The sequence below is a fragment of the Haliotis cracherodii genome, unplaced genomic scaffold, assembly GCF_022045235.1.
Source record: "Haliotis cracherodii isolate W230 unplaced genomic scaffold, xgHalCrac1.p SCAF_3, whole genome shotgun sequence".
NCBI lineage: Eukaryota > Metazoa > Mollusca > Gastropoda > Lepetellida > Haliotidae > Haliotis > Haliotis cracherodii.
This window is the reverse complement of record NW_027266286.1, coordinates 38,106,857-38,130,408: the sequence shown is the minus strand read 5'-3', so window position 1 is coordinate 38,130,408 and position 23,552 is coordinate 38,106,857. Positions and strand designations below refer to the sequence as shown.

Below are 23,552 nucleotides of genomic sequence, written 5' to 3'. Positions count from 1 at the left end.
TTAAGCATGTGTTTTGTTCATCCTATTAAATCTGTCAATTTATCCCATGTCAAGAGATATCTAATATCTATATCTACCTTAGAAATTGACAATTTCTGAAAATTAAGACATTTTTGAGACCATCTTGGATTTTCGTCACCACCAGGGGTGCTGCATATGAGATTAGAATTATATACAGAACAAACGGATACAATGAACTGTTAAAAAATCCCTGATTTATCTCCTATATAATATCATATAAAATTTACATATATAACAAACTCTCCACTAACGAACTAACGGATACAGCGAACTGATATCTGTTCACCGATAAGCCCATCTACCATTAATTAGTGTAGTGTGTAGCTAACTAAGAAATCTCACTCGCTGCTAAATGTCACTGACAAGTGGCTGTACGCAATCAGCGGTGAATCAACACAATCAGCAGTGACGGATCAACCTTGTTAAACTTGCATTGTGTTAATCTTACCTGTACCTGTAATCTTCTCTGTAAAACAAACATTAAACATATAAATTTTACGAGATTGTGTCCTGCAAGACAGGTCGCTATCAGTTAAAATAGGGAACAATCGATCGGATCCTATGGCACTGGACAATGGCACGCCACAATGCAGCATCATAAGCCCAACCCTGTTTAATATCATGATCAATGATCTTTTTGACCATGTCAACTCTCCTACCCAAACTTCTAAGTTCGCTGATGACGGAGCAATATGGATAAAGCACAGAGATATCTCACAAATCAGAAAAAAACTCAAGTCAGCCCTGGACGGAGTAGATCAATGGTGCAATAAATGGGGATTCACCCTTTCAAGTGAAAAAACGGTTGGAGTTCTATTCAAACGCCGGGGGAAAGATGCTATGATACCCCGTGTCTCCATAAAAGGCAAACCTATCAAATTTGAAAAATCTGCAATATATCTTGGAGTTATCCTTGATCAACACCTCACTTGGCGCAAGCATATAGAATATGTGGAAAACAGATGTCAAAAAGACCTGAACGTATTACGGGCAATTTCAGGCACACCTTGGGGCACATCGAGGGACACTCAGCTGGACCTCTACAGAGCTCTTATCAGATCAAAAATTGACTATGGTTGTGAGGCTTTTCACTCAGCATCAAATACTGTCTTGAGGCGCCTAGACAGAATACAATACAAAGCCCGAATGCTGGCCACAGGCGCAGCGACAGGCACCTCACTAGAAGCACTACAAGTAGAAACGGGAGAACTCCCACTGAAACTAAGAAGAGAGCAGGCAATATTATCGTTCTGGGGACGAACATCAAACCCTTTGGTTAAAAAGATATGGCAAGACAAAAACGCTCGAGATGAAGCCATAGCTCGAAAAAATCCCTCACTAAAGCCATCTGGGATATTAGTACGTGAACTCATTCAAAGTCACAATTGCGATGACATTCAGCCTCCAGAAAGTCACTACAAAGGGTTACACCCTCCCTGGACTTTACAAACTCCCAAAGTTGACACTGCTTTAACATCAGAAGTCACTAAAAGAGAAAACCCAACCCTACTACGATCAGTAGCTATCACTAAAATTCAAACTACCTGGGACAGATTGGCCCAATATACACTGATGGACCCAAGAATCCTATCAACAACAGTGCTGGTTACGGGATCCATATCCACAGCTCCAAACCCCAAGCACATTCAGTTCGCTTGCCTGATGGTCAGTTAGTATTCACGGCTGAATTGGAGGCAATTCATCATGCACTCAAACTCATACCGGAACTCCGGGAAGCAAAGGCAGTCGTCCTATCAGACTCGCTAAGTGCACTTCAGGCCATCAGTGGCAGAAACTCAAACTCCAGGCCAAACACAGTCAACAATATTCTATACGAATATACAAAACTATCGGACCAAGGGCAACAGGTGGAGCTGTGTTGGATCCCCTCTCACATAGATATTCATGGAAATGAAAAGGCAGACTCACTGGCGAAGCTAGCTCTAGACAAAGCCGATATACAGCCTATTCCCTTTAGTAAACTAGAGATAAAAAGCAAAATCAAAGCCTCCATAGCAAAAAGATGGCAAGCCCAATGGGACGCAAGTAAGATCGGCAGATGGCTATACAAAATTCAACCCAAGGTCCAACAAATGAAAGGAAAATTGAAACTGCTATCTCACGCCTCAGATTTGGTCACAAAAAGCACTATGACAAGGTTTGTTCATCTTGCAATCAGGCTGAAACCATTGACCACCTGTTACTAGAATGTCAAGACCATGCCCCAGCTCGGGCTAGGTTAAAACAAGAATTGCAGTTAGATCCGCTATCTGTCATAGATCTCCTAAAGCCAAGAGATGCAATAGCGAAGGCCAAACTAACTCTATTTCTGAGAGATGGACAGCTACTCGAACGTATATAAACAGAGCAGCCAAGGATAAAAATGAAATCATATCAATATAAGAAAATAGAAATCATATCAATGCAAAAACAGAAATTATGTGAACACTGAACCCACAATAGATATGTGAACCCTTCTCACACACAGGAGTCCCAAAGAGGGACAGGTCAGCCGAAATTGCCTAGGCAGAAGGCGACCTCTTAAACACCTAATGCAACAACAACGTCCAAGTGTCAGTTCACTTGCATATGCTATCATAGTAAGAGGAAAGCTATCAGTTTAGACACAAAATTGGGAATTATAAATGCGATTGATGCTTACATTTTGTACATGTATTTGATAACAATGTTCGAAAAATGTGATGAATTTAATGTTATTAAATGAATGTTATAAAATGTTATCAATTGAATGCTATGAAGTGATCACTGCTAATACAAGTCAATGCTGCAGTTACGTGTATTGTGTTTGTTTTATCCAAGATGGCAGACGTTTGCGAGTGAAAACGTGTATAACGAACAACGGATATTACGAATTGATTTCTTTGGTCCCTTGTAGTTCATTTTATCCATGTTCTACTGTACAGTATTGTGGCAAATGATCCTCAACAAATTTATTGTCATAATTTGAATAAATTTTGCCAGATCATCAGGCTTTTTTTTTTAATATAGATTGATATCATTTGAGATTTCAACCATATTGCTGCCATCTTGGACTTTCATCATCACCAGGGGGTGCTCCATACCATAAATCATAAACACCTTTTTGTGATTAATCCTAAATACAAAACAATGATAATTTGTATAAAATGACCAGAAAACTATGATTTATTGAGTATATATATAGACTGATATAATAAGAGATTTCAGCCATGCTGGTGTCCATCTTCGATTTTCTACCACCAGGAGGCACTGCTAAGGTGAATCCATATCTAGAATTATGTTCGGATTGGTTCAAACCCAAAGTGCACAATTTTTGCCTCAATCACACCACTACAGAGGGTGGGACCAATGTGGGCTTGAAAAGACAGCCCTATCTTACAAATCAGCTGTTTATGATCATGTGATATAATTTGGGACAGTTGTGAGAGTTTTTTCTGCATCAAGAATTAATGGCTGTCAAGTGACTTTAGTTATTCTTCAGAATGAAAAAAGACCTTTTCAATTCTTGGCAGTTATGTTACTTTTATTCTGCCCTATCGAGATACGTATTTTGTCGTGACCAGTGTCTGGGTATGGGTCTCATATTCCATATCATTGATTCCCCGGCTGGAAACTAAACTTTTCCTTACAGTGCTGGAGGTCAACACATTCCAAGCCGGAAGATCACATCATTAAACTGGAAGTGCATATTTCATTCCTAATTATGAAGCTAGAGGCAAATGACTTTCAATTGTATAGTTGTATTTGCACTGGACATCATCAGGAATCAGGAATATGGATAGATTGTCTGATTTGATCCAAAATGTCCAAATGGTTCAGGATGTTTCTGATAGAAAGTTTGGATACATTCAGTAAAAGATGGGGGGTGCATCTAGGAATGTACTTAATTCAAACACCTTTGCTGCGTCATTGATTTTTAAATGTAATACATGCATGGTACTTTTTGCATCTACTTGTGTATATGACACTAAATAAACATAGCTTCGACATTTATTGTTGAAATAATTGGCACAATTGAACTTGCATTAATTATGGTATGTCCTTACTAATTACAGAGCTGGGTGACTGATAATGACATTTGATCACAAATACAAAATGAGAAATGAAGCATGAATGTTAGATATAACTATAGATAATATCCGATGTGGTATATTTCATCCAGTATAGAAATAAGGCAACGTACATCGTGATTTTCTACATCTATAGGTACTTAGGAAGAAAATCTTATGGTCATTGCCTTATACATGTATTTTGATTTTTCATAATTACACTTTTATTAAAAGTAATGGATAATGAGTTGCAATCAGTGTAGTTGTTTATGAACTTATGAGTCTGGTCCTGGGCTTCCTTCTCATCAGCCAGATGTGAAGTGGCAGCAATTGGTTTGGCAAAAACTTTCCAACATCTTTTTGTTATTATTGCTTTTTGTGTCTTTTTCTGCAAAACTAGTTCAAATGGTCTTGGACTGGTTGTTTCCGAAACGGTACTGAGAAAACTCTCAATGGTAGATTTTGACACTAAGGATTTGGTTTTAGACTATTTGCACACACAACAAGATCAAATTGTCCAGAGATGTTAGTTTCTGGAGCAGTTATCTTTATCAACAATGATAACATTTTGTGTCGGTCTTCATAAATCTGATTTTAGAAACTCCAAGGTAAATTGATTAATGTGAAATGTTGAATGGGATGTTTTTGTAGATTCAGTTGCCCCCTCAGAGTCAGGCCGTACACTGGCTGACCTTCTCCCCAGTGGAAGATCACTTCTACCGCCGACAGTACCGTGACTGTGCCAAGGAGGCAGCTCAGGTACACACTTTGTATATAATACATGTGTCTATATTGTAATTGGGCCTGTGGCCTTTATACTAAAATAAACTTAAACATAACTGCTCAAAAACATAAAAATGCATTTTTAGCTCACCTGACTGAAAGTTAGGTGAGCTTATGTCATTGCTTTCTCAAAAAACACTCAACCAATGAAGCTGAAATTTCACATACTTGATCTCACCAATGATGATACTTCAGTTTGTTCAAGAGATTTGAATCTGATTGTCAATATTGCTGCCACAGCATCCATATTCAAAAACCTATTTATGACCATTACTCAATCATTTTTTTAACAAAATGTCATGACATGTGGTAAGTGTAGTAAGTAGTTTGGCTCAATGATATGTTTCGTTTCTTGGCGATATTTTACATTTTATATTTAACCTTTATTTGACCTTAGTTACTGCAATGATATATTGAAAAATATTTATCGTCATAACTCAGCCATTTATGTACAAAAAGTAATGAAATATAGTATTTGTTTAGGTAGTTGTGGGATGCAACACATATGTTCCGTCTTTTGCAAGATTTTCAATTTTGACATTACCATGGTCATGTAGTGTCTAAAAATTTGCCTTTTGCTCCCTAAACTTCTCTTCTGTTGAGAAACTGAATATTGGCACGTATGATACTCCTCATGATTACATCCTATTTTGTTTGGAGAATTTTGTTTTACCTTTCCTGACGCTACACAGTAATTTAGATACCCTACCTCTTACAAGCTGACAGTACTGGAAACTAACTAACTATATAACCCTCGCCCTGATACCCAAAAGTTATCTACATCTACATCTTCTCCGTCTACCTAATGTCAGACGTGCTTATAGTGAACAGAATATTACCTTGGATATTGGTGGTTCTCCTCGAGTTTATCCTTCCTCTGGCACTGATCCACTTCTCTGTGGTATATTTCTGATGTTTGCTTTTTCATTTAAGCAAATTATGGTGACCACATAACTGTGCACATCTTTGCACCATGGTCGCCATCTTGCATTTAACAAATCTTGTGGTTGCGAGTTGTACTATCTTCTTAAATTCTTACTTTCATTTTTAGCACTATTAGTAAATCTGTGATAACTGATAAAGAATTTGAATATTGGACATGTCAGTTTGAGATGAGCAGAGAGTTTGATCTTGTCCACTCAGCTGAGACAAAGCCCTGGTGTAATTTCGACATGCTCGACAAATGCAGTGAAACATGAAAAACTGAGAATTCACTCTTTTTTCTAATTTCCATAGTTCCTGTATTTCTGTACAACATAAATTTTGTCGTAAGTTTTAGGGCTGGGACGGGTAACTCGGGTACTCAGGTCGGGTGGGTCCTGAGGAGGACCCGGGTACCCAAAGCACTACCCGGAGTCCTGTGACATATTGTTTAATGACAAAAACTCACTATGGCTCAGTGGTTCATTACTAATGTTTGCATTTCTTTCTGTTGATGCACACATTCCTTTTGACTTCTATATGTTTGAGGAAAGATAAAGCATCAGTCAACTTCAGTGTACGCACGATCGTTTCATAAGAGACCATATATCTATTATATGGTCTCTGGTTTCATACATGTATCTAAACAGTTTTGCCAGTTACAAATATCTACAGTTAAACTATTCCCAATCAGACATTGTGTTCCCAACTCTTGAGACATACAGTGGGTAACCGGGTAGGGTCGGGCGATAAGGGGTTGGGTACAGGGGTAGTAAATTTTGACTTGTCCCAGCACTAGTAAGTTAGGTCCTAATTGTCTTTACTGAAGCTTTTATCATCTTGGTATATTGCAAATGGATGTGCAAGTTTCACAAATGGATTGAATGAGTATGTGCACATATACTGAACAACAAAAGTTCCTGTGACATTGAATAAGATTTAATGCAAAGTTATGTTTTTTACCAAATCTGAAACAATTTCGGTTTGCAACAGAAAAAAGACTCCTGTAAGTGTTCAAATGGTTTAATTTGCCATACTGACTTCAGAAAAACATGAACATGCTAAAATGTCAATTTACAAATCAGTAGCGTGTGTGTCCACCTCTGGTTGCGATGCAAGCAACACATCTTCGTCCCATTGAATGAACCAGGCGTCACACAAAGTCCTGTGGGATATCTGTCCATATCTGTTGGAGAATGTTTCGAAGTTCCTGAAGTGTCTGTGGAACATGTGGTTGACGTCGAAGGCGCCGATCCATCTCATCACACATGTGCTCGATTGATGAGAGATCAGGGGAGCGAGCCGGCCTGGGGATGACATTCACATTGTTTTGTTGAAGAGAATCCGGATCAAGTCGAGCAATATGAGGCCGGGCGTTGTCATGTTGAAAGGTAATGCCTGGGCCATAACGATGCAAAAACGGTAGAACAACAGGGCCGATGATCTCATTGCGGTAGTGCTGTCCATTGAGATTTCCCTCTACCACTATCAAACGGGTCATCTGTCTTGCTGTAATCCCACCCCATATCATAACGCTGCTGCCCCCGAACCGATCTTCTTCCATGACACAATGATTGACGTAACGTTCACCTCGACGTTGGTACACTCGAGTCTGTCCATCGCTGTGGCTGAGGTGAAAACGAGACTCATCAGTGAATAGAACTTGTCCCCACTGCATGGCCGTCCAGCGTAGATGCTGTTTGCACCTCTGTAGACGTGCTTGACGGTGGTTTCCTGTCAAAATGGGACGTCTGGCAGGTCTTCTGGCGACAATCCCTGCACATCTGAGGGGACGACGTACGGTTTGTGAAGATATTCGTCGAAGTCCAGGGATGCTTCTTGCAGTCAATTTTTTTTCCTGGCTGGAATCAATTTTGTAGGTGTGTTGTTCGAATCCAGTTGTCTTGTCGATTATTGTTGATGCATGGCCTACCACTCCGAGGATGGTCTCTGATGGCATTCGTCTGTTGCCAACTTTGCCATAAACTCCAAATGGTGTTTCTGTGGATGTTAATTTGTCTTGCAACATCACATTGACTCGATCCTGCTTCAAGCATACCAATGGCTCGCAGATGCTCATTTTCGGACAGGCGTGGCATTTTGTAATGTTGAATAATTGCATAATTTTGTTGTTTTTCTGAGTGGTTGTTGTCAGCATGATGCTAATCACTGCATATGGAATCCCATTGACGCACATGTTTTTATACCCATTCTTGGGTAGTGAAATGCATGGGGCTTGCATAAAAGTCAACTTTTGCATGGAATGCATGCTTTTCTGTAGCAGTTGCATTTTTGTGACTTGATTCCATACATGTACTACAATAATGAAAACCAAACTTTACTTGTTTGAAAAATACACCAAAATATTGGTGTCACAGGAACTTTTGTTGTTGATTATATGTTACGAGTAGTATAGGTAATAATGGTTCCGGCTCACTTCCACTGGAGTCAGATTTATATACCTATACTGCTACTACAAAGGGAATTTTTTATGCAAAAATGATAATGTGAGTCAATGATCGTCATTCGTATTAAAAGAAACATCAATGTTAATTAAAAATGGATAAAATTTACTATAGCCCACGATGATATTGGAAAGGTATAGGAGCAATACAAAAATTAGCCACTGTGGCTAAGGTATCTAAAGATGTGGCCAAGGATTGGTTAAAGAAACAAGCAATGCTGCAAATATACTTACCGGCAACGCATTATATCCTGAGGAAGAAGTTTGATATTTTTACAACGAATGAAGTTCATCAGGCTGACCTCTTGTTTCTTCCCCCATGATAAGGTAAGACGCAAAACGTAGAAATACACTTTAACCGTAGTGGATGTGGCTAGTCGCTACAAGGAGGCTGAGCCATTAACCTCGAAAGATTCAACAGAAGTAGCTAATGCACTGAGTCGCATATATAAACGTGGACTACTAAAATGGCCCAAGTTATTTCAAGTAGATCCTGGTCGCGAGTTTATGGGATCAGTTAACAAAGCAAGATGTCGCAATCAGGCGTGGTGAAAAAGAGGCCCACCATAGTCAAGCTATCGTTCAAAGATTTAACCGGATATTAGCGGAACGTTTGTTTGGATATCAGTATGGGATTGAAATGAAATCAGAATGATTAAGATCAACTGAATGGGTGACACGATTATCAGCTGTTGTATCAGCACTAAATAAAGAAGTAATGAGATTAATCGGGAAGAAACCATCCGATGCGATTAAAATGAAATCTGTGACTTCCGAATCTTCAGCACCGAGGAGAGGCAAAGAACAAAAACTTCCGGATAGTGCAAGCGTAAGATATTTATACCAGCCCGGTGAACTTGAAGGAGGCCAACATCGTGCAACTGATCCGATTTGGTCCCTTAAGATATATTAGTCAGTTGGTTATGAAAGAAGGAGAGCCTATTCTTTATTATCTTAAAGATGGACCGGGTAGGGCATTTGTACGAGAAGAGTTGCTGATACTTCCAAACGATACAGTATTACCTCCCTAAGTAACCATAAGCATAGGTAGTTACACCATCCTTATCAATCTATCTCTTTGTATCTAAGGGGGATAATGATGTCTTGTTCATTCTTCATCCATATATCCTATGATTGTTCATCTCGTGTTTGAATATTCTACCATTGAATAATGTTTCTTTATACTGTTCGTGTTTGATATGCTTTTTTACCACATACTTCTTAACACCCTTAGCTTTTCTTATCTCCCCATTATCAGACTTCTTTATAGAATACATCTTAGGTCTTAATCCGACATATTCCGCTATAGGAGTCCCAGCACATTCATCCTTCATCTTACCTAACACCTTTTTATTTACTACGCTGTGCAGTGGATTATCTTTTGGGTAATTGCTCGTGTAGCACATATCTATTTTTTCTGCCATATATTTATACACATCCTCGGTTTGTATTTCCATCAACAAAGAATCTGTGTCGGTATATATATAACACCTCGCATCTATCACCGTACTGCTTCCTAAGTTTGTTGTAATAAAGGTCAAACATTAAGTGTTTTGACAAGTCAAGAATACTCATACCAATGTACACCAGTCTGTTGAATTTTATATTACTTTTCTTCAAATGTAGTTGTTATCAAATATCTGCTTCTGTTAAAAGCCAAACTGGCTATAAGTTTCCTGAGTCTTTCTACCTCATTAGATCTGACTAATTTAACATCAACATGCTTCCTTTGATTCTCCATAGTTTTACCAAATACTGAGTTATTCATGAGCTTATATAGATTCTTTTCGAAATCGCTGATAGCCATCTTTCTTAAATATGTGTTCAGTCTTATATATAGAGCTCCATCCAAGGGCTTTGATCAAACTTTTCAACTCTGTGTATTTTCTTTGTTTTCATGCCTAACGATAGATATAACTGGAGATTTCTGCAGTGAACTATATATTTTGTCTTATCCATCAAATTTGGTATGAGTTTTTCTACGTTAGCTAACCTAGTATTACCCATCAAGGAGTGTTGATATTATCATGGTTAACATTTATTCTAAGTTATCCTTTAATAATAAGATCCACATCAAGTGTTACACCAATCGTGTATAAACCAATCCTATTCCTTTTTATTGTTCAAATTTTTGTTAAATACATACTGTAGCCAGGTTTTAGGAGAGTAGGGGTTTGACTCTGTTACCAAGCAGACCTCTCTCCCACAGCCAAGAGTGTTGTACCGACTCTCTGTGGCACCCTCCGTTATTTTCTAAGTATATTGCAAATTGTTAATTGTTCTTGTAAATAAAATTGTGATTAGTCTCCTGTGACTCCGGCTCTTTGCTGACTAATTCCCCCAAGAAATCCAGCACGCCATTTGAAAGGTATTGTTCACCCAGAACAGTTCCATGATAATTTGGCGGAGAATCATCGATTTCGGAACCACGGAGTCCAGGAACTAACTACGACCAGCTACAAGAACCCAATGGAGGACATGTCCAACAGTGATCATCTGATGGAATAACAAGCAATCTGCATCCACCTCTGACCTCAACACTGGATTAAAGACAACCAACTCCTCAAAAGACACCAACAAAGGAAGAAAAAGTCTTCAAATATTGTAAGTACTACATTGTTGATTACTTGTCTTTCTTTAATTTAGTACGGTACATACTAATAGGTGTCATGGCAAATGTGGAGTCTGGAATGGAAAGTAACTTTGAAAGTGATATTCCAACACTGTCTTTAGTTACGCCCCTTGCCAAAAGTGTAATTCAGGCAAAATTTGGTACAAAAACAACAAATTGTTTAGTAGATACAGGGGCATCCATTTCTTGTATTTCGTCTGCTTTTCTGAGCACAGCTTTTGAAAACCTTACTCTTGGAAACTCACCCTTTCCACAGGTTAAAGGTGTTGGCGGCGAATTGCATAAAGTGTTAGGTTCAGTTGTGTTAGATTTTGTCATTGATGATCAGGAATTTTCTCAAAGATTCTATGTTCTGCCTACACTACCAGAAGCAGTGATACTAGGTGAGAACTTCCTTGATGACAATGATGCAGTCTTAGATTATAGCTGTCATTCCTTGATATTTAACAACAGCACCTCAGATATGCAATATATCAATTTCATAGCCAATTCAGTGCAAGAGATTAGTGGATTAGCAAAAACAATAGATCAGATTTACATCCCCCCTCAGAGTGAAATTCATTTCAAGGTTAGACTATCAGAGACCAAAGAGGATTCCCTCATCCTCATTGAACCCATTGCTTCCCTCACTGCTCATTCTGAAGTAGCAGGTGGTAGAACTCTTTCCAAAGTGAAAAGCAAAACTGCTACATTTAGGCTTATGAATCCCTCCCAAGAAGAAAAGGTTCTTGACAAGGGTACAGTTGTAGGCAAATTTAGTTACATTGACCAAGACTCTGTTTATGAAATCGACTCTGACCAACCATTCATCAGTACCGTTAACACCGACAATGAGAAGAGAGACAATGACACCAGGGATTATGTTAAAATTGCACAAGAATTAGGATTTGATTTGACAAATACACAACTGACTCCAGACCAACGACACAGACTACTTAGATTTTTGGGACAAAATAGAGACATGTTTTCAACGAGTCTTGCAGATTTAGGAAAGACTGACATGCACCAACATATCATTGACACTGGCGACCACCCACCCATTAAGAGTAGACCATATCGCCAATCTCCTCATCTCCAAAAAGTCACCGAAGAACTTATAGATGATTTTCTGAAGTATGATTTGATCGAGGAGTCTACTTCTATGTATTCAGCTCCCATTATCCTAGTCAAGAAACGTGATAGCTCTTATAGATTTGTTTGTGACTACAGAAAGTTGAATTCTGTCACTTTACCAATGTCATGGCCTCTTCCTGTTTTTGATGATGTTGTTGATCACATCGCCAATGCACAAGCTAAGATCTTCTCAACTTTAGACCTTGCTAATGGCTTCTTCCAAGTGCCATTACATGAAGATTCAAAGCATAAAACTGCTTTCGTCACCCATCAAGGCCTTTATCAGTTCAAACGTTTACCCCAAGGTTTGACAAATTCTCCACTTTGTTTTCAACAGCTCATGAGCAAGGTGCTAAGAAAATTGCTTTTTAAGGTTGCGCTGATTTACATTGATGATTTGATAATTTACAGCAAAAACTTTGAAGAGCATCTCCAACATTTGGAGCAAGTATTTTACTATCTGAAACAGGCAAAATTAACACTAAAGCCATCCAAATGCAATTTTGCAACGGACAAAGTTTCTTTTCTGGGTCATGTCTTATCATGTGGAGGTGTTCAAGTTGATGACAAAAAGATTGAAGCAATTAGAACCTTTCCAGTGCCCAAATCACAAAAGCAGATCCGCTCCTTCTTAGGTCTCACAAACTTCTACAGGAAGTATGTGAAAAACTACGCTCACATAGCGCTTCCACTGAATGCCTTGCTAAAGAAGCATTCGGAGGCAGAAGTAGGAAAGAAACCAAAGTTCCAATGGTCACTTGAGTGTGATCAGGCATTCAACACACTCAAACATGCTATGAGTAATACACCTGTTCTGGCTTATCCAAATTTTGACAAAGAATTTCTTCTCGCAACTGATGCCAGTGATATGAGCATAGGTTTTGTCAAAAAGATGAGATAAATAATGAACATCCAATAGCTTTTAGCTGGTAGAGCTCTTCATGGCAGCGAAAAGAACTGGAGCATTACAGAAAAGGAAGGCTTAGCTCTAGTTGAAGCCATTAGATCCTTTCGTCCATACCTTACAAGTTCCAAATTCACAGTCTACACTGATCATATAGCATTGAAATGGCTGAAATCCATCAAGGATGCCACAGGTAGGTTAGGGCGATGGTCTTTGGAACTTTCTACCTACACTTTTGACATTGTTCACCGCAGCGGCCAAGCCAATGGGAATGCTGATGCTCTCTCACGTAGGGAATATGAGGAAAATATTAACTGTAATGATTAGACAGAAGAAGATGCTGAGAAAACAGTCTTCTCAGTAACTTCAACTCAGCAAAGCAACTCAACTAGCAGTACCACAATCTTGCCAAACACCCATTCATCCACACAGGTCACACAGACAACTCAGACTGAGGATATTTGCACACCTATTGTCAATCACTTAGAATCAGACACACAGACAACACATTGGTCTGTCACCTTTGAATATGAAGAGGATTATCAGTAAGTACCAGTTAATGTTGTCGCAGCATTACATGCTACAAATGCTGATGTTACTCAAGACACATTGGTTGAAGTAAGTATAAAAGAACATCCAAATTTACGTCACCTACAAAGGATTTGTCCAGATTTCATCCAAATCTTTAACTACAAAGAGGATGATGTCCTTCCACAAAATGAAAAGGATCGTCAAAAGATTCTTATCGAAGCCAATACTTTTGAAATTTACGAAGGCATCCTATACAGATTCGTTCCACAAAGACAGAAAGGCCATGCAGACAAGTTCATTAAACAGCTGGCAGTCCCAAGAACCCTCAGGAATAAAGTCCTGCAATCCTATCATGACTCAGAGTTTGGCGGTTGCCACCATGGGAAAGAAAGGATGCACAACACCATGAGACCTAAGTACTACTGGCCCAAAATGTACAGCGATATTGCTACTTATGTCCAGACATGTGAGGTATGTCAACAGACCAAGAGGCACTACCATGGCAAGAAGGCACCACTTTGTCCACTACCTGTAGAAGAGGTATTCACCCGATGGCACGTTGACATTCTCGGTCCCCTGCCAACAACACCAGACAAGTACAAGTACATTTTGGTCATCACAGATGCATCATCCAGATGGTGTGAAGCCTTTCCACTTCGGACCCAAGAAGCTAAAGAAGTAGCAGATGTTCTCGTCAGAGAAATATTTTGTCGGTATGGCGCTCCAAGGACCTTCATTTCAGACAGAGGTCAGAACTTCATGTCCAAACTTATCAAAGCAATTTGTGAACTTTTGGCAATTAAATTTACCCATACCAGCCCATACCAACCTCAAACTAACAGCTGTGTAGACAGGCTCAATTCCTACATCAATCAATCACTAAGAGCCTACTGCAACAAGTCTCAAAATGAATGGCCCCGTTTCATTCCTGGCATCATGATGGCCTATTGGATGGCCCCAAATTCATCAACACAAAAATCCCCATATGTTATGCTTTTTGGCCGAGAAATGAGAGCTCCACAAGATGTAGCATTAATTCCAAAAGAGAATTTAGGCCACAATAACAAAAGTTATCTTTCAAATTTGCTTGAGGAGCTTGAAATCACTAGAACAATCGCAGCTGAAAACACTGCTCGGGCTAAGGAGGTGTATTCAGAACAATATAATAGAACTGCTAAAGAACCAGAATTTGCCCCAGGTCAAAGAGTTTGGCTTTACTGTCAAAAAGTTGAAAAATGCCTTTCCAACAAATTAACCAAAAAGTGGTATGGTAGCTAATATATCATCCATACAAGTCCAAATTATACCTACAAAGTATGCCGAAGTTCTGACGACAAAATACACAAACCACTGGTCCATGCCAACCGTCTGAAGCCATATTTTGATCCTGCTGATCGTCCACAGTATCCTCCAAACCATACCTCAATAACACCAGTAACATTGATTCAGGAGTCATGGATGACAACGAGGAACCAGTCAATGATACTCAGCTTGACAGCAACAATTCCTCATCAACAAGTTCAACTTACCAGGCTACTGATCAATCACCTCCACAACAGAAAGGTAAGAAGGTCAATTCCAAAACAAAGGCAGGTACTTCCAGCAACAAGAGTCCGAAGCAAAAGACCTCAACAAAGAAGAAAAACCCTGCTCCAAGTACAACAGAAAAACCTGCCAGTCCCAGTACAACAATGACGAAGGAAAATCATGCTCCGACCAAGCTAAATGAAAAAGTAAACAAAGGGAAAAGAGGAGTGAATAGTAAGTATCACCAGCCAAATTCCAGAAAACAACTTGACGACGGCCAGGCACAACCTCAAAGTCAGAGTCCAACATCAGGTAATCAAACTAAGGATATCCCTCAGGTTTTCAATCCGGAAGAAATCCACTCAATTGTAAGTTCTAAGAGAGCAAACGGCAAAATCTACTACAGAGTAAAATGGAAGGATCCAGAAAGGGGAAACACATGGGAGTATGGCAGCAGCATTCTAGACTCCATTCGGAGAGAATTTCACCTCAAAAGAAGAATGTCAGGAAAACGACGAAAACGTCCACTGAAGAATCATAAGTTTTTCGACCATAAGGAATCAGCACAAGACAATAAATCAGTCAATGTTCTGTCAGGGAATACAATGTCATGAAATGTCGAGCAAGACAACACCAAACCATGCATAGAATTAGATGTCAAACCATATCCGTTTTTTCCCAAACGCCTACGAAGAGTAGATCATAAAATATAAAGAGTTATGGGCATTGAAATTATTCAAGGAGACTGCTGTGTTAAGGTCTCATATACCAATAACAAAGATGATCATAATCACCTCACATGCTATTTTGAAAGTGTTCCTCTCCACCTCATACAGCGCTACCTTGATGATCTCCGTAAGTGGTCCTGTGGAGAAGATAATCCTCCATATGATCCAGATGAACTACCAATTTATAAATCTACAAGGGTTATTTTTCCACATATAGACTTTTGAAACATCAACACCTTTTTCTACCGTGTTTCACATCCATATTACATAGACTGTAGTGCCAATCAACCATACCAGGATCAACTCCCCATATATGCCGATATCTGCCAATTGAACATATTCTTGACCAAGGTACAAAATCTCCTGAATAAACAGTGCAAAACCCCAAAAAGCTATTAGTTGTATCTTGTTATGTTTATTGTGTCCAGTCTTTTCACTATGGGTCACCAGTTTCGCCAGTTGAGAACAAATAGCATCAGCCTGATCATCTGAGTTATTTGTATCACAACAAAATTTGAGCATTGACCTGATCAACCAATCTCAAAAACAAAGTGAAACGAGCCAACCAAAGTGAACCATAACGAATCGAAATGAGTCAAACCAAAATGAACCAAAACAAATCGAAATGACTCAAACCAAAGCAAACCGAAACCGTACCAAAGCGAAGCAAACCATACTGCGAATTGCACAGAAACTGTACCGAAGCGAAGCAAACCATACTGCGAATCAAACCGAAACTGTACCGAAGCGAAGAACATCATACTGCGAATCGAACCGAAACCATACCGAAGCGATGCAAACCGTACCGTAGCAAAATAAACCAAACCCTATCGCATTGAACCGAACAAAAACCAAAGAAAAGGCAAACCAAATAGTTATGAAAACTAACAAATAATTCTAAAAAGGATATACATAAGTTCTAACACCTTTTGTATACCTTATTAGTGTAATAAATCAATGCACTTGTTATATGCACAAATATGTATATATAATGCGTCTAATGATTGTATCCCAAAATAGAAGGATATTTTATTAAAAAAAAATTCATGATATACTTTTGTAATTTGCCGCCAATACATTCTTACTGGTCATGACACCATTTAGTAATAATTATGTACTGATCTTTTACTGATCATAATTATCATATTTGTTTTATTTTCTAGTTGTTACAGACAAACGGAGGAAGTATTTATATATGACATATTATTTGAACATGCTAACTCTCTTTTCTTTGTTTCCATGTAAAACCTCTAATGGACACAGCCAACTATCCTAAAACCCTAATCCAGGATGTGGAACTCAAGGCATCATACATCACCCATAAAACCACCAGTACAGAGTGCCAAGACAAGCCAGCTCCACATCCTGATTCCCTGATGACAGCAGAAAGATCATTTACATCATGTTTCGTTATACCAAAGAGACCCTATAATAATTATTATTCACTACTACCAGTTTAACTTAATACATTCTCCATCTATTAAAGCCATAATTTTTTTATGTTACACGTTTGGGGTCCAAACTTTTTCAGACGGAGGGGAAGTTATCATGGTTAACATTTATTCTAAGTTATCCTTTAATAATTAGATCCACGTCAAGTGTTACGAGTTACCATGTTGTAATATTTATACATCATTTCATATAATAGTTTAGCAAGTAATACTTATCATCAGGTAAAATGCATATATAAAATATCAGTAGTTTCAGTTGTAGCTTTTTAGACAGATGCTAGCCTAAGGTAATGGGAGCGCATCTCCTAGACATACTATTCAATAAAACAAGGGTTACGTCTACATAGTTTAATTGATTTGAAGCTTTTAGATAAATGCTAGCCTAAGGTATCAAGATCCCATCTCCCAGACAAAAGATATGTCTACATAGTCTTATAGATTACCTTACTTACTTACTTTGGAGATTTAACGTGTGCTTTCCGACTGATGCGTATTTCGCACACGGGCCCGGCCAGGCCATTTAATGTGTTTCCGAAAGGGGAGAAAGTGGTGTGTGCAACCCAAGAGGGGGGTTTAGTGGTTGCTTATATAGAATTTTGGAATTTTTTAGATTTGGAATAGATGCCGATGGGGTTGGGGAGGAGAACTAAGGGAGCTGGGTATGGTGGATGTTTGTTTGTTTATGTAATTTTGATTTGGTAGATTATAGTGTTTTTAGATGCGTTTTATTAGTTCCGTTTTGATTAAGAATACGCCTAAGGCCTTGAAGTTTTCTAGTTTATTTTGTGGGTTTAGTATTGCTTCTAGAGTGAGAGCCTTGTTTAGATTGATGGTGGTTTGTAATGCGGTTCGATGTGTTAGTTAGTGTGTGCAGTGGATGAGTGCGTGTTCTGGGGTTTCTAGTTGTTTGCAGTGTGGGCAGTTACCTGTAGTATGTTTTTTAATTTTTTTTAGATGGTTATATAGGTTGGTGTGTCCTGTTTGGAGTTTAGTGATTACTCTGTCGATTTTTTTTGATGGATGGAGAATTTTTGGTTTGGTTAGTGGTTTGCTGAGTACTTTTTTGATTTGGCTATTTGAGTTTAGATAAAGGTTATGACATTTTTTGGTGATTTTTTGCTTGTTTACGCTTTTAATTTCTGATTTTGAGATGGGTAAGTTTAAGCTTATTTCTGGGATTTTGAGGGATAGTTTAGCTGCTTTATCGGCGTTTTCATTACCGTATATTCCTACGTGGGCGGGTATCCACAAGATGGTTATTTGTTTGCCTGCCTTAGTTAGGTCGTTGGAGCTTTTAAGTATTTGATTTATTAATTTAGGTCGAATTTTTGTTTTGAAGGGCTTGCAGTCCACTTAGGGAGTCGGTAAGTATTAGGATTTTTTTGTGTTTTTTTTATTCTTGATTATGGAGGGCTGAGGCCAAGCCCATTAGTTCTGCCGTGAATATTGATTGGTTGTTTAGGAGTCGGAAGGATTGTGTGGTTTTAGTTGGTTGTGTGGTATGGACTCCGAAACCTGTGTGTTTGGAGGTCGGATCTGAAGATCCATCCGTGTAAATGTGACACCAATTTGGCCAATTTTCGTGTATGTATGCTAGTGTGGTGGTTTTAGCTATGTTTGGGTCGGTTTGTTTATTTATATTGCTAGCTAGTGTTGTGTCTATTTTGGGTATTTTAAGTTTAGGGGTGAAGATATTTGATTGTTTGCAGTTTTGTTTAAGATTTTTAATTTGGTGTTCATTGAGGTAGTTTGTTATTCTTTGGGATATTTGGGTAAGTAAGGGGTGTTTACGAGCTAGAGCTTGGTTTTTGGGGCTGATATTTTGGTTTATTAAGTTTTGGATGAGAGGGTTTGATTGGGACGCGGCCCAGAAATTTAAGCTTAGCTGTTCCCTGCGTAGACTTAGTGGCATTTCTCCTGTTAAAGCCTGAAGTGAAGTGTAGGAGGTGCCATGTTGGGTGCGTGTAATTAGTTTGAGGGCCTGATATTGTATTGAGTCAAGTTTTTTAGATAGAGAGTTGTTTAGGGTGTTGTATATGGCGCAGCCGTAGTCTAGTTTTGATCTAATTAGTGATATGTAGAAAGAGAGGAGGGTATCTTTGGAGGCTCCCCAGTTAGAGCCAGTTAGGCATCTTAGGGTGTTTAGGTCTTTACTGCATTTAGTTGTTAGGTTTTGGATGTGAGCATCCCAGGTGAGATGTTCATCGAAAATAAGTCCTAAGAATTTGGTTGTTTTTGAAATTTGATTGTTTGGTTGTTTAGCTGGAGGATTGGGGAGGCGGATTTCATGTTTTTATGTTTGAATACTATTCCTGTTGTTTTTTCTGAGTTAAGGGAGAAACCTTATTTGTCAGCCCATTGTTGTATTAAGAGATTTTTGGAGTAGATTTTGGGCCATTTTAATGCTTTTAGTGCGGATCCAGATGGCTCCATCATCCGCGAATTTCGATGTGTTTACTTTAGGTGATAGGCCCTCGAATAGATCGTTTATCATTATATTGAAGAGGGTGGGGCTGAGGATACTGCCCTGTGGAGTGCCATTTTCTAGGGGACATTGGTCCGATAGGTCTATACCCACGGTTATTTAACGATTGTTTAGGAAGTCCTGGATGTAGTTTATTATCTGACTTTTGAGTCCTATTTTTTAAAGTTTTTGTATTAGCCCGTCGTGCCATACCATGTCGAAAGCTTTAGAGAAGTCTAAGAAGATGCCTGTGGTATATTGTTTATTTAGTTGTCCTGTCTTAATATCTTAATATCGGGCGAGGTTATCTAGGGTTGAGCGGCCAGGAGTGAAACCGCTTTGATCTGGGTTTATGATGTTTTTTTTGGGTTAGGTAGTGTTGTAATCTATTTTTAGCCATTGATTCCATTACTTTACATAAGTTTGAAGTTAGAGATATTGGTCTAAATGAGTTAGCTTGATTAGCTGGTTTATTAGGTTTAGGGATTGGTATGACTAGGGCCTGTTTCCAGGGAGTAGGAACCTGTCCGTTTAGGTAGATGAGATTGTATAGTTTGAGTAGTGCCTGGAGTAGTTTTAAGGGGAGTTTTTTAATTATTTGGTAAGAAGTAAGGTCTAATCCTGGGGCTGTGCCCTTTTTCCTGTTTTGGATTACGTAGAGGAGCTCCTCCATTGTGTAGGGTTGGTTTATTTCCAGATTGTTATTGTTTGGTTCTTTTGTGGGTTTGTTTTCTGTTTTAAGTTTTTCTTGGAATTTTTTACTGAAGTTGGAGTTACTGCTAACGGCTGAAAAGTGGTTGGCGAGATTATTTGCTTTTTGGGCGGGGTTGGTTGAGTTGTTAATGCTAGGTGGTTTTTTATGTCGTTTTAAACCTCTAATGGCGTGGATTTTGCGCCAGACCGTTTTGGCATTTGTACGGTTATTTATACCTTCGCAGAATTATTTCCAGTCTCTACTTTTGGCTATTTGGACTAGTTTTTCAACCTGGTGGTTTAGTTCGTGGGCTAACTTTAGATGTTTAAAGTCGCGTTTTGCTTTATTGAAGGCTGATTTACGTTTTCGTTTAGTCTGTTCTATTTCCTTATTCCACCATGGTACGGTCGGTTTGCCTGTCTTAGATGTTTTGAAGGGGATGGAGGTTTTGGCTGCCTTTATTATATAGTCTGTTAGGTTTTTACAATAGGTTTCTGGATCATTATTTTCTATTTCGTTTAAGTTAGCTTTGTTGCAGATATCTTGGAATTGGTCCCAGTTAGCTTTATTGTAATGGAATTTTGGTTCTTGGTTTTCTGTTTGGATTGGTACGTTTGTATTTCCTATGGTAATGTTTATGGGGAAGTGGTCACTACCTAGTGGGATGTCGTGCACTTCCCATTGAGTACTTGAGCTAGATCTGCGGTGCATATGGTTAGGTCGATAGCCGACATTTTTGGGTTTATCTTATCGTACCTCGTGGGTTGGTTGCTATTTAGGAGTACTAGATCGTTTGTTTCTATCCATTCGGAGATTAATTTGCCATGATTATCTATTTTATCATCTATGCTCCATGTAGGATGGTGAGCGTTAAAGTCTCCTAGGAATATAGTAGATTTATCGCTTATTCGGAGTAGTTTGTTTAGATCCTCAGGTTGGACTTTTTGTTCCGCCCAGTGGTAAATATTTATTATGTTTATGTTTCGGTTATTTAATGTGATTTTAATGCCGTTGGCTTCTAGGTTTGGCGTGTCTATTTTTATTTCTTCATAATTTATATCTTCCCTGATAAATATGATTAGTCCTCCTGCAGCTCTTCTTGTTTTGGGTTTTGCTCAGTCAGTTCTAACTGAGTTGTAGTTAGGTAGTGTAAATTTGTTTTTTTTTGAGAATTTGGTTTCCTGGATACAAGCAATGTGAGGGCCTTTATTTAGTTTAAATTTAGTTTTTAGTTCATGGCCGTGGGAGGTGAGTCCGTTGGCGTTCCACTGAAAAATATTTAGTCCTTCCATTATTGGGTTCGGGTGATTGGTGATTTAGTTTTTAGTTTTTATTTTATTCGGTGACTTCTTTTAGACGGAGGTTAAAGAGGAAGAAGGGTAGATTGGTTAAGTTTAGATTGAAAGCTACTTTGTGGAATGATTTCATGCTAACTTTTGGGGAGTTTTGACTATGCATGTATGCTAGGAGTAAGGTGAGGTTATTTAGGTTTTGGGTGTTGTCTGGTTGGGAAGTTTGGTTTGTTTTAGTTGGAGTAGTTTCTATTGTTTCCTCAGTAGTGGAGAAATCTTCGTCATCGGTTAGATTAGGGTTAGCTGGTTGAGTTTCCATGGGGGAGGCATGTGATGTGGAGGGTTGTGTAGGTGTTTGCGGGATGGGTGTAGCTGATGATTTCTTAGTGTTTGTGTTGTTTTGTTGTTGTGCTTGCTTGAAGGGGAGTGTTGTTGCCATGTGGGCTGTAGGGTGCTTGGATGAGGGTCGTGTTGTTTTGTGGTTTGTTTTGCATGCGGGGGGTGATGTTTGGGCTATGTGAGATGTGGGAGGGTTCGTGGTTGGTTGAGTGTATGTTTGTGTGTGTGAGGTGGGTGCGGTTTCTTGGTAGGGGCCCCAGACAGAGCTGTCAGTTACGGGTGGGGTGTTTGTTTGTGGGATGGTGTTTGGGTGTGGTGTAGTGAGGAGTGGTTTAGATGCAGGTGTAGCAAAATTTCGTGTTTGGATTTTAGCCGTGTCTATGTTTATGTGTTTGTTGACCTGCTGGGTGAGTGTGTGTCTGTGTGGGCATTGGTTTGAAAGTGAAGTGTGTTGGGTGGATTTGCAGTGGATGCACCAGGGTGTGCATGTGCCTGTGCAGTCTGTTTTTGCGCATTTTTTACATTTAGTTTTACGGTATGTGCATTGGGAGGCAGTGTGGTTGTATTTGAGGCACTTCGAACATTGCTTAACCTGCTTTATATAGGGTTTGACTTTTAAGTTGGTGTGGGCTCCGAAGGATATGTGTTTGGGGGCTTCAGGGAATTTAGCGGTCTTTTTTAAGTTGATTATGACAATAGAGGTTGGGACCGTTTTTCTGTGTCTAGTTGAGGTTATTCTACGCGTGCTGGTGATAATGGGTTGAGGGTTTTGGTCTTGGTTTATGTTAGCTTCTAGAGAGTATAATTGTAAGTCCTCAGTTGTTTCCCTTGGGTTAACCCTAATTACGCCTCGTGTATATTGTTGCCAATTAGGTGTTTGTTTGATTACCGTGACGTGGAATATTTGAGTTATTTTATTTGCTGCGTTGTAAGATTCTTGGGTAGGGAAGATTATCTGGTATCCTTTGTTGGCTTTTTTAATATTGTTGTAATTTATTTTTTCTCTTTTAAACCAAAGTCCTATTTTATCTGCCGAAAGTTCTAGTGAGAGAGTGGTGCCTGAGCCTGCTGAGAAGAAGTAGAGGGCAAAGGTGGTGAGGAAGGTGGCCGGGGAGGGTGTGTGGGATGGAGGTGGAGTGGATGTGTCGAGTTTGCGTTTTTTTGGTGTTTTGAGGTGGCGAGTTAGCTGGATTGGTGGGGGTGGTGTGTGTCGTGTTTTCGCCATACTCGGTCGGGACGATGTTTTCGAGTGACCTCCCGGAAGTGTTGTGCGCTTCCCCAGGCGTGGGTGAGTAAGGAGCTGGAATGTCTGTGAGCGTGGCGTTGTGGGTGTCAGTCATGTTGTTTGGGTGTGGTGTTGGAGAGTTGGAGAGCGTGTGTTGTGGTGAGTGGTGGTGAAGTGGGAGTGGTGTTTTGGGGAGGTGAGTTGGTTTGTTGTTTTTACTGGGTGAGTTGTGTTTAGGAGGCAGAGGAGGTTGCGGTGGTTATTTGTTGTTGGTTTTAGTAGGGGGGTTTGGGAAATGGATTAATTATTATTAAAGATTTATTTTGTTGCTGGAAGGCTGGGATTAGGTGAGACAAGTGGAAAGCGGGGATTAGGAGATATTTAGTCGAAAGAGTGGAGGTATGTGAGTGGTGG

At 39.2% G+C, this 23,552-nt stretch overlaps 1 protein-coding gene across 4 annotated transcripts in view; it reads left to right on the top strand.

Annotated features, from left to right (window-relative positions):
- LOC139473774 (E3 ubiquitin-protein ligase SHPRH-like) overlaps window positions 1-23,552 on the top strand; it is a 361,380-nt gene that overhangs the window by 114,469 nt on the left and 223,359 nt on the right. For all 4 annotated transcript variants that reach the window (XM_071256526.1, XM_071256527.1, XM_071256528.1 and 1 more), the window contains exon 14: window positions 4,722-4,829. In XM_071256526.1, the coding sequence (XP_071112627.1) occupies window positions 4,722-4,829 (108 nt within the window). The remainder of the gene's footprint in view (window positions 1-4,721; window positions 4,830-23,552) is intronic.